General features: G+C 34.3%; 1 protein-coding gene across 2 annotated transcripts; it reads right to left on the reverse strand.

The window, feature by feature from the left end:
- Window positions 1–4,620: 4,620 nt before the first annotated feature.
- On the reverse strand, window positions 4,621–7,782 carry LOC145004490 (uncharacterized). Of its 2 annotated transcripts, XM_078963421.1 has the most exons (6): window positions 7,299–7,782; window positions 6,514–7,062; window positions 6,083–6,423; window positions 5,870–5,917; window positions 5,336–5,766; window positions 4,621–5,243 (listed from the first exon to the last, which is right to left on the reverse strand). In XM_078963421.1, exons 3-6 carry the CDS (start codon window positions 6,183–6,185, stop codon window positions 4,632–4,634), a joined length of 1,194 nt encoding a protein of 397 aa, XP_078819547.1. In that variant the 5' UTR covers window positions 6,186–6,423; window positions 6,514–7,062; window positions 7,299–7,782; the 3' UTR covers window positions 4,621–4,631. The 2 variants fall into 2 exon arrangements, with proteins under 2 accessions (XP_078819547.1, XP_078819546.1); XM_078963420.1 differs by lacking the exons at window positions 4,621–5,243; window positions 5,336–5,766; window positions 5,870–5,917 and having other exon boundaries at window positions 5,956–6,423.
- Between the last annotated feature and the right edge of the window lie 4,555 nt (window positions 7,783–12,337).

The raw sequence follows: 12,337 nt of genomic DNA on the forward strand, positions 1-12,337 counted from the left end.
TGCTTTTGTTTTCTTCTTAATGGTGTGAAACCATTGACACGATCAATTACACAAGAACATAAAATCTCTTAGGACTTGATAAATTGATCTCTCTCAAGTGAATGAGAATTTGATCACGAATGTATATGTATAGCGTGAACATCATGGAATAATTGTTGCCAGGAGCTGAACAAGTTGAGACAAGCTTTGAACACCTTCCTTGAGCTAACAAGTTAAAACCACCACGATCAACCGACCTTGATGACTACTACCAAAACAACATATATTGGAAAATGGTAACTCATTGTGTTGATAAGGCATTCAAAATGCATTGAATTCAAAAAAGTTCAATCGATTGACACAACATTATCTACTGCTCAATATAACTCTATTAAATTTATTTATTTCCAAAATATATTGAACTCTATCAAGATTAATGGAACATATTTTAAAGATTTGTTAAAAAATTAGAGAACTTTTTTTTCCCATTGAAATCCAAATCAATTGAATGCCATGGTGGCATCTAACAACGGTAATGTTTCATCTATCGAATGACAACTAGATTTGTCCTATCGTTGAAATCTTTTAGCGAGCCATGCATTGTGAACCATGCATTGTGGATGTTCTAATACTTATAGTTACCAATAAGCTAATGAATGACTTGAGCCATAGACTTGGCCCACTGGGTGTTTGATCACATAGGGCACCAAAAATGTGACAATATTGAAGACTTGAAGTCCTATGAGAATGCAGTAAAAGAATAGGTAAACTGACCATGACTATATGAGGGTACTAGATGTTATGCATGTGAAATATTTGTATGCAATAGTGGATAATGAATTGTGAGCGATAAAAAAAATAAAAACTAAAATAACATATACTAATAAAAAGCTGAAAGTAAAGGGTGGACAAGAATAAGCAAGTAATCTATAGATAGAAACACATATAGTGAAAAAGCAGGAAGTAGGTATTACCAATGAAAGCTAAAAGTAAAGAGGAGAAAAGACTAAAGAGTAAGACATTAACAAATGTACGACGAACATAACTACAGAAAGAAGATACTAGAAAGAAGATACTGCTCAACCAACCTAATTTTAAGCCTTCATGCTTTGCTATTAAAGATAATGAAAACTCCTCCAAGTCTAACTAACCTTATGCTATCTTGGCATGTCCTTCTTCGGTGTCCTTTCTTCTTCGGTATCCTCTCCTTTTACAATCGACAATGAGTGCCTACAAATGTCCAATGTAACATTCTCATTTTCATGACTTCTACTTTTCTTTTATGCTCCTTAGTTAGCTAACATAATGATCCATACAACCGACCTCCATGTTTTTATTAGGTAACAACAACCTCAACACCCCTTTCATCATGGACCCAAAACTTTGATTTAGGTGTAAGACTTGCTCACGATACAAAATGTCTACTTGCACCATTTTGCTGACACTAAAATTCTACAATATATTCTAGCTTAAGTGTGCTTATCTGTAACCCCTTTCTTCATACGATGTCCTATATCTAACCTAGCATGTTGGGTAAGTTCTCACCTAGATCTTTTAAGGCCTCTGATTGAGAAAATGATTCTCAGCTCAGACGAGGGGTCGTCAAAATGGAACAATTGAGTCTGAAAAGTAAACATTTTGGTTTGGAAAATTCATGTGGCAAACCTCATGCATATATGCATTCCTCTCGTGTTTTTGTTGGCCATATATGCAATAATGGTGTACGGGATGAGGTCCACCTATTCGTAGCATGCCATTTCATGTCAAAAGTACAGAGTTGGATTTTTAGATAGTGTGGTTCTTAGTTCGCCAATCATGGGGTTTCAGTTTCAATTTCTTAAGACCTTTTCCCAAAAGCAAACTGCTGTTAGAGTGTCAAATGTTTAGGGGTGGTGACCATCATCTCCTTCGGTCATTTTTCAAAACTATAAGACATTTCTATTGGCAAATAATTTAAGACAGATGTGGCTAGTTGGCGTGTTCTCGTCCAGATCAAAGAGTGCTTGGAGTGTTGTCCAAGGTTTTCGAGTTTTCCTTGAGCAATAAGGAATGCTTTATAAGGAAAGTTTTATTTGATTACCTTTAGGTTTCCTAGTTATATTATGATATGTTTGATCATTATATATAGATGTTTAGGATCTTTTAATCAATATTTAGATTAGAGCTTTGACTTATTTTACTTCTATAAAATTTATGCGTGTTGAGGCAATTTTGTTTGTGTTCTTCCAATATATACAATTATGTTAACTTGAATTGGTATCAGCTTAGGAAGAAGGTGAAATTGCGATAGAAGAGAGAGAGAGAGAGAGAGTCCTATTCTAAATCAAAAAGAGAGTTCGTGTGGAGAATCTGAGTAGAAAACCAAATCGGAACAGTGAACCACTAGTTTTCCTGTTTGTGTGGTAGGTTTTGTCGGCTTGGATTAATCGAAAGCAGTAAGCTCATTTAATGTTAACTTTCGATGAAGAGCCAAAGAATTTTAAAGAAGCCAAAGCGAACAAGGATTGGATCGATGCAGTGAAGGCCGAGATTGACTCGATTGAGAAAAATAATACATGGAAGCTTGTTTCCCCTCCTAAAGATGCCAATTCTATCAGTTTAACATGGTTATACAAAATCAAAAGAAATAAGAATGGATCGATTATTAGGTACAGAGTACGTCTATTTTCTAAAGGCTATGTACAAGAGCAAGGTATTGATTTCGATGAAGTATTCACGCCGATAGCTCGTCTCGAGACAATAAGACTATTAATTTCTCTCGTAGCCGAGTATGGATGAAGATTCATCCCTTGGATGTAAAAGTGGCATTTTTGTACGGTGATTTGAAGGAAGAAGTGTACGTTTGTTAACCTGAAGGTTTTATAAAGCAAGGCAAAGAACGAAAAGTCTACAAATTGGCAAAAGCACTATATGGTCTTCGATAATCCCTAAGAGCATGGAATTTGAAACTTAATAATACTTTAAAAAAATATAGGTTTTGAATGGTGCATGCAAGAAAATGCTGTTTATAGAAAGGTTTCAAATGGAGAATTCTTCATTGCTGCAGTTTATGTAAATGATTTATTCTTAACGGGAACAAGTCTAGAGTTTATAAACCAATTCAAGAAACTAAAGATGTTACAATTTAAAATGTCGGACCTTGATGAACTAACTTGCTACTTGGGTATTAAAGTATTGCAAGAAAACGGTTGTGTAAAGGTGAAACAAAAAATTTATGCCATGAAAATTCTAAAAAAAGCATGCATGTAGGAGTTTAATGCAACTCAATATCCGATGGAGCCGGGGACTAAAATTATCTAAAGTTGAAGCTGCCCATTATTGAAAACTAGTAGGTTGCTTAAGATACCTCTTGCATACATGTCTAGATTTAGCATTTTTGGTTGGAGTAGTTAGCCGTTACATGCAAAGTCCACGAGAATCTCATGCACGTGCTATTAAGAAAATTCTCGTTATTTATGTGGAACAACATCTTTTGGAATAATATACAAACGAAGTAAAGATTTGAGCTTGCTAGGTTACATCGATAGCAGTCATAATGTTGATGTAGATGACGGTAAAAGCACCACCGGACATTTTTTCTACATTGGTGATTCACCTATCACTTGGTGTTCTCAAAAGCAAGATACAATAACATTTCCTCATGTGAAGCTGAGCTCATGGAAGCTACTGTAGCTGTATGTCAAGCAGTTTGGTTAAGGGAGTTATTGGCTTAGCTGACAGGAATAAAGAAACAAAAGTTGTTCATTCTAATAGGCAACAAATCAGCAATTGCCATGTCAAAGAATCCAATCTTCCATGGTAGAAGCACACACATTCACACTTGTTATCACTTTATTCGAGAATGCGTTGAAAACGAACAAGTGATAGTTGAACATGTTTTCGGGGACATGCAACATGCAAATCAGCTTACAAAGGCCTTGGCTCGGATAAAGTTCACAAAAATGAGATCGTTGCTTGGTGTGCAAGAATTACCTTCCTCTCATAAATCCAGGGGGTGATTGTTAGCTTATTATCTAAGATAGATGTGGCTAGTTGGTGTGTTACGGTCTAGATCAAAGAGTGCTTGGAGTGTTGTCCAAGTCTTGGAATGTTGTCCAAGGTTTCTGAGTTTTCCTTGAGCAATAAGGAATGCTTTATAAGGAAAGTTGTATTTGATTACCTTTAGGTTTCCTAGTTATATTCTGATATGTTTGATCAATATATATAATGTTTAGGATCCTGAATATTCAGATCGGAGTTTTGAGTTACTTTTACTTCAACACAATTTATGCGTGTTGAGGCAATTCTGTTTGTGTTCTTCCATATATACAATTCTGTTAACTTGAATTTCCCCCTAACCTTTTAGATGACATTCAAAATGTACAAGTTTGTTTTTGGTGTAGCCTTTTTGGCCATTTTGTCGAGCAAATTTCTAGGCATTTCTGTTTAATAAAAGCATTGTCTTTCTAAAAGTATTCAGATCTTTACTTATCATCGATTCTTTATTTCTCTATTCTAATATCTCAAATAATCATCATTACAAGGTAGAGACCATATCTAGTTCCGAATACTTATCACCTCTATTTAGATCATCACATATACAACTCAAAATGAAATGAGTATTTCTGCCGCTTTTCACATCTATTTAATTCACTATAATCATGCATAAAGATTTAATAGAATATACTATCATTTTGCTTACGAAAAATACTACAACCATATGTGGCACTCATCAAGTCTACGACGAGAGGGAACTGGAGGGTTACAAAAGAAGTAATTGGTAGACATGTCAAAACAGCTATTGGAATAAGAATCATTGAGTTGCTTTGACCAAATACAAGGTACAATGTTGCACCAAAAGCTGATATCATGGCTGTCGTTGAAATGAACAAGGTAGCCAAACCAATGATCAACTTTGTAGGCAGCATGAAGAGAAAGTCTTGTTCCGCAAAACGTGCAGTGAGAATTGACAAAAACATTAACAACGAAGTAGCTGATGTGAATAACGATATCGCATCTGATATTGCAAATATTTTGAATGCAATGTTGTTAGTAAAAGTCGGTATCCCAGTGTCCTTGTTTCCTCCAGGCACTGTAATAGCTGCTGCAAACACAATGGTGGTGATTAATGCAGCTGTAATTGTGTATGATTCTGCAGTGGACTTCATCCATTTTTCTCCCTCACTCACAAGGTCCTTGTGTTCTCTTGTAAATACCATTTGAGGTGTTTCGTCGAAAGAGTTCTTTTGTATGATGTTTAGAGGACATACAAATCCTTCAACTTCCTACAAGATTAGATTGTGTTAACCATGCTTTCTAAATAACATTAGGTATGTCAAATAAAATTTTAGAAATTTGATTCATCAAAGATTCCTACCTTAAACCATTGCAGTTCACGTTGTATTTGTAAAGCTGCCCCTGATATACGATTCAATTTATCATTAGGTGCCAATCTTGCAGCCAAATGTAACAAGTTATTTCCATAGGGGTCCTTAATTGTTCTATAAACATTCTTATGTTCGCTCATCTGATATAGTAGGTTATAAACCTTCTCTGAACGACTTATCACAGCATACTGAATAATATTGTGACCATCTTCGTTGGCACACCAAATTGCATCTGGAAAGTTGGACACAATAAATTCTACAAATTCGTATGCATTTTGTCTCGTGGCTTCAAGAATTGGATTCGTATAATAGTGATGGTAATTGCTGGAGTCTATGCGGAACTTTATCGACTCACATACTTTAGCTAATAAATTGATAGCTTCCTTACGAATTCGAACTCGCTCTTTAATGAATGGCGACACTACATCATAGATTCAAATGAACAATCTTTAAAAAAGAAATAGACATTTTCTCTCAATTCTATTTTTGGTTATTCAATGATGTTAATATTTGATTCGTCTTACCTAACAACTTAAGGATTAGTGGGAAAAGCATAATAATCCCATAAAAACCTGCATTACATTATACAAAGTTTGTTAGAATCATAAAGTTATGTATTGTGCAACCAATAAGTTAAAAATTGAGATAACACTTAATTGGTTGTTTTGTGTATGCCAATTTAAACAAATAGCAACTACAACATAAAGATCTGTCGAACACAATATCAAATGACATACCGAACAAGAATATCCACCATACTATACCAACCAGCAAGAAGCCGCATCTGTTATACACAGAATAAAAAGCCTTTCGGAAAACTGCTTCTACTCTGCCATGCATTATATCAATATTCCCTTCAACATAGAAAAATCAATGTACCATAAGTTCGTTAGAGAGGCCTTATAATAAATCATGAGAATATAAAAAACATGCAAAATCAAGATAATTAAAAAAATCAACAAACTTGTATATTCTTCCAAGATACTACGACATGGGAAATTTTGAGCTATAGCCATTGGCACAGCGTCACTATCCAATGACCCACGATTGTAGTGAAACACCAAATCATTCGCCAAACCTACATACATAAATATTCTAAAGTTATTCCAAGTGGTTAGTTTTTATACTATTGGAATTTGAATGACGAATCCAGTAAAATTACACTTACCAAAATCTTTAGAAGATATAACAACAACTAGAAGCTCTTCACCACTTGCGCCATAAAACAGAGCATCCTTCTCTATGTCAGTATTAATGTATTGTAACAGATGCTTAGACGTCTGAGTATGCATATTAGATAGAGCTATGGCTAGTGGCGTGTGACCCTCGTTGTCCTTAGCCAATAACAAATCTCGGTTTCTTCCCACCAACATATCAGCAGCTTCGGTGTTGCCAACAATGGCAGCAACATGAAGTAGCGTGCTTCCATCTGCATTTCTTAGATCCAACAGTTGTGTGTTCTCCGGTGTCTTTTCCAGCAGTTTCTGTAATAGGTCTGCCTTCTTGGTTGCACCCACTGCTATATGGAGTGCTGTGTTGCCATTATTAGTGATTTTGTCTATCACAGTAATGTTTTGTCTCGTTAAAACAGCATGCACGGAATCCCAATCTCCTGATATAGCAGCCTGGTATAATTTTTGGAGTGCAGACTTGTCTTCTTGTTCTTTTAATATTAAATATGGGTCTGACCATGCCTCTCTTATGTCTTGTGGTTTATCTAATTAATTTGCGTAATGTTGTTATGAAGGTAAAAAAAACGATAAGATGTGTAGATAAAATATATATGTTCTCCATCTAGTCTAATAAATAGGGATTAATTTGAAAGGAGGAAGAATGGATTTAAATGAAGTGGAAACAACACCCAATGGGTATCATAGTAAAAACTCTTTGTAAAACCTTTTTTTTAATCATATATATGAGAGTTGGAATATCGAAATAAATTAAAGGTTGTACCTGAAACTAGCAATTGTGGAAGAACAGCAGGACCATAGATAGTGTGCATTTCGTCCCATACATCTTTTGCACTAAAATCAGATGCATTTCTCTCTTGATGATGGAGTTTCTCTGAGAGACGTTTCAAAACATACCCTAGTGTTTCTTCAGAGAGAGAACTAAGAATCCAACTCTTCACCAGGGCATCTGATCTTCTCCACTGCTTGTGATGAGTTTGATGGTCACCCACTTTCTCTTTCCCGGAATTACTTGTTTGAGGGCTTACAAGTGTTCCATCGATGAAACCAGACATACCATGACTCTCTAAGAGACATAGCGTCTGTGTTTTCCACATAACAAACTTGGCCTTACCACTCAGCTTCACACTTGTGAGGTTTGATGCACAAACATGTGATGGATATGGATATGGGTATTCTTCTTCTCCAACTTCCAGTGTGACATGTGGTTCATGTGGATTAGAGCTTGAGCTTTCCATGTTTATATGTTTTTATTCTTTCTTTCGATTCTCGTTGCATCCTCTTACATGTCTTAAATAGAAAATTGGAGTTGATCATTAGTTAATTTGTGGTGCCCACAAACCCACTAATTTAATTAAGATTGCATCCTCCGGAAGTTATACCATTTTCTAACGAAGATGTTAAGCAAAGAATATTGATTAGTAAAAGTTAATTAGCAATCGACAGTAATGAAAATTATTTGCCATTAATATATGTAAATGTAGTAAAGTAATTTGAACCCAATATTTTTTGCACAAGATTAATTTGATTATTCACTTTATATAAATTCATATGGATACTATATAGAGACATGATCTGAATCACTCATTTTAAAATGAGGACTCGTGAATACACCTTAAAAAATTGAAAAACAATCTAAAAAAAATACAAATAATAAAATCGAACATAGATCTATGTTCGGGAGGAATAAAATTGGAAAAAAAATTTTGCATCATTAAAATTAAATAATGGATTATAATGATACAAAATAAAAAATTAAAATTGAATCATGAATCACTTTTAATGATACAATTTTTGTTTTTTCCGGACATAAATCTATGCTCGATTTTATGATTTGTATTTTATTAGAATTTTTTTTTCAATTTTTTTAAGATGTTCTCATGAATTCTCTCTTTAAAATGAGTCCTTACAGAAACTGGACCCTACTATATATATATATATATATATATATATATATATATATATATATATATATATATATATATATATATTCTTGAAAATTTCAAATACTCCACATTATAACCCAGGTGAGGAACCCATTTACCAATAATCAAGAGAGTACACAACCTTTTACTAGTGTATGTTGGAATGTCCCTTGCAAAATTTGGGGAATTTTCTTTTGTTCTTCTAGGCCATATCTGCTTATCTTCATCTGATCAAGGTAAAATCTCAATCCAAACACTTTCTTCCACCCAAATTAAAGATCATTTCTGGTCAACACATTGCTGGTAAAACATTCATAGAACGGTTTATATACTTAAATTTCTTTTTTTACAGATTACATGCTCCTGCTACCACCATAACAACTCCCATTTATTTAAGGACAAGTTGTATCTTCCCCAAATCTACATCTAAACATAGGATGAGCAAGGTTAAGACTTTATACCTCTAATAAGTCGAAAAGAGTAAATAATCCTTGTATCTACAAGCTCCCACTCGTCCAATGCTTCTACACAAGTCTTCTTCTTCTTCAATATACACCAAAACACACACAATGGTCAATCTCTTGAGAAATGGCTTAGGGTTTCGAGATATAGTTTAAAAGAGGCAATAGAGGTTGATAAGGAGTGAGTCAGGGGGGGGGGGTATAAGGTGCAAACCCTAAAAATTATGGTTTGCCCTTGGCTGACGTAGGCCCAACGTACCGGGGGCTAATCCCTTGTCAAGCATGCTTCGAAGTACGCCTGGCGTACGTTATGTACGTCAGTGTACGAGGTCCTCAAGCCAAAAAAAGAGAAAAAAATAATTAGATAAAAATTTTACTTGGCATATCGGGCGTTACTGGAGCACTTAAATCCGACTTCGTACGAAGAAGTTATGCTTCTTCGAAGTTCCACAATCAAAACGACATAACTTTGCACGTCATGAACATGAATAGTGAATCGGATTTTGGTTGCTTATTTGTCTAAGTAATCTAAATGAAAATCATAGTAGTCGTTAAACCAAGAGCGTTCATATAAACAAACGTCAAAATCTGACTTCATATGAGGAAGTTATAATTTTTTGAAGTTTCAGTATACTAATGTGTGACACAGAAACCGAATTTAAAATCGATTGATTGTTAGGCAAAACAATCTAAATAAGAATCGAAGATCTCGTGAATAAGAATCTGTCGATATAAAGACAATCGAGAACGTATGTTGTATGGAAGGGTTATGATTTTTATACGTACTTTCACAGTCTAAGCTTGTTAAAAGTGTAACTTTAAAAATAAAGTTAGAGTTAGCCGATGGAGTCTAAATGAAAGTTATATTACTTGTCAATAGCTACGCGTGGATATAAAGAACATCGAACATGGACCTCGTATGAAGAGTATATGATTTTTTTTTTTGAAAAATCATAAATTTGCACGTGCATGCACGAGACGCGTGGCGCACAATTGGTTTCCGACATGGTGTTGACAGTGGAGACAGAAGGGGGGGGGGGGGGGGTAGAGCAACATCGCTTATGGGAACACGCTTGTTCAAGTATAAATAACCCTCAAATTTTCTCTATCTCTCATCCCAAATTCTCATATCTCTTTCTGAAGACTCTCCGGTTTTTAAGGTCTGAATTTTCCAGAATTTTGAACGATTTAGCTAGGCTCTAGGGTAGCTAGGAGCCCGAAAAAAGGAGCTATCAGGTCGAGATTCTGCCTATGACTTTCAGTCCTTTTTCACTAAATTTTTTGTAAGTTAAGCAGCACTTACAATGCTTTAAGTGTAACTTCTATTATATTCATAGTCGCTATTATGAATCTATAAATAAATGTATTGAGTTATTTCAAGTCAAAAGACCGATTGATCTACTTATGAGAGTGATGTCTAGGCTAGATTTGGTGAGGTGTTTATAATGAGATCAGTAGACATTGGGATCACTAAGGAATCCAAAACATCATTAGTCATAAGAATATAAGACTAAGGCTTAGTGATATTCGTACTTAAGTCATATCAAAGGAAAAGCTAAAGTGATAGGCGAAGCGCTGTCCAAATTTTGAGTCATACACTTTTAAAAAGTTTTTTTAACTACTTAGATGCTATGTGTGCCTCTTGTCTGTATTTGTAATACTTTTGGCAATATGGCTTACCTGGTTATACTATATTTAAATTAAGTATCGAGCCATTTTTTGGATTAAGGTGTCTAAGCTAGTCACTAAATTGGTATATTCTTGTAATTGGAAGTAAAGTCCTTTTTGGATTGCCCTCATAACTAGTAACCGAATAGAATGACTTTTGGAGAGAGAGGGTGTGACTTGTTAATTTATTATGTGATTAATAAATTAATTAGTAATTGAAATAAATGATTTATTAATATATTATATGATTAATATATTAATTGAAAATAGTAATAATTAATTAAGAGTTAATCAGAAATTAATTAGAATTAATTTTGGGTTAATTAGAATTAATCTGAAGTAGAAGGGCTTAAGTTGTAATTGTTTAATAGTTGAACAAGAAGGAATTCCAGAAGCTTCCTAGAGTTGGACAGTTTTAAGAGGACAATTAGGGTTTCTAGATTATTCCTTATGGATAGTTATCAAATTTAAAATATTAATATTACATTTAAATTAGGGTTATCCAAAGCTTCCTCTATTAGCTATAAATAGGGTCCTTTGGCCTATTATTTTCGGACACTCTCCTTGATGACCTAAGAGCCAGAAATTTGCTCTCCCATCGTCCCTCCTTAAGTCTTCTAGTGGATAGGGTTTTGGGTACAAATTATTAGAGGCATTAGATTTCTGGTGCTTGCTTTCGAAGGTATTTGAAGAAAGGAATTGGTGTGATTATTTGCTACAATAATCAAAAAGGTATGTAACCCTAGATCTATATGAATTTCGATTTTTATAGCCTTCCCTTAGGGTTTCTTGATGTTCATAGGTTATTGCTATCAATAGAGAAAACATAAGCTTTGATTGAGTAAGCTCTAGTTGAAACAATATTGTTTGATTATGTATCCGACTGACTGTGCTGAATAATCAAAATGGCCATATTACCCTTTTGTTCTATTTTGTGGAGGATACAACGTAACTATTTGATAAATCATTTCAAATCCAAATGGAAACAACCATGATTCATAACACGTTAACAAAATTATATAGTGTTCATGAAAGAAGAAAATTACAATAGATCCTATAACAAAATGAGGCTTGAAAAAAAAGAAACCACCATGTAAATGAAGGAGATATGGACTCTACAGCTACCAGATTATAGCTATGCACTCTCAAAATTTCACCAAAACTAAAAACCTAGATTTGTTTTGTTTTAACAATACACCAATGCACCAGAGAATAGAGATGCTAACAAGCTGCCATTTTTATTTCTCCTACTAGACCACAAATGTAGTTAAAAAATCCCAAGCATCTAGGTAGGGCTGTAAACGAACCAAACGAACACGAACAAGGTCTTGTTCATGTTCGTTCGTTTAAGTTAGCCGAACAACAAACGAACACGAACGGATAAACGAACAAGATTTTCTTGTTCATGTTCGTTCGTTTAACAAATTACTTTGTTCATGTTCGTTCATTTATGTTCGTGAACATGCTAAACGAACATAAACGAACAAAGACAAAAAAAACACAATTAAACATATATGAACATAAACGAACATATAATATAGCAATATAATAAAAAATAATTGAATATAGATGAATATAAATAAACTTAAACGAACGAACATAAGCGAACGTAAATGAACATCATAAACGAACGTTCACGAACATAAATGAACGAACGAGACCATTGTTCATGTTCGTTCATTTAACTAAACGAACGATAATTTTTGTTCATGTTCGTTCATTTATTAAATAAACGAACATAAACGAAC

This window comes from Lactuca saligna, chromosome 7, assembly GCF_052625555.1.
Source record: "Lactuca saligna cultivar CGN05327 chromosome 7, ASM5262555v1, whole genome shotgun sequence".
Lineage (NCBI taxonomy): Eukaryota > Viridiplantae > Streptophyta > Magnoliopsida > Asterales > Asteraceae > Lactuca > Lactuca saligna.

Bases quoted from the DNA above. Each gene is read 5' to 3' on its own strand.
- LOC145004490 (XM_078963420.1), bottom strand. From the start codon at position 7,773: ATGGAAAGCTCAAGCTCTAATCCACATGAACCACATGTCACACTGGAA. The intron at 7,063-7,298 runs GTACAACCTTTA...CAAATTAATTAG, and splicing joins TCCACAATTGCTAGTTTCAG to ATAAACCACAAGACATAAGA. The intron at 6,424-6,513 runs GTAAGTGTAATT...TTATGTATGTAG, and splicing joins TATATCTTCTAAAGATTTTG to GTTTGGCGAATGATTTGGTG.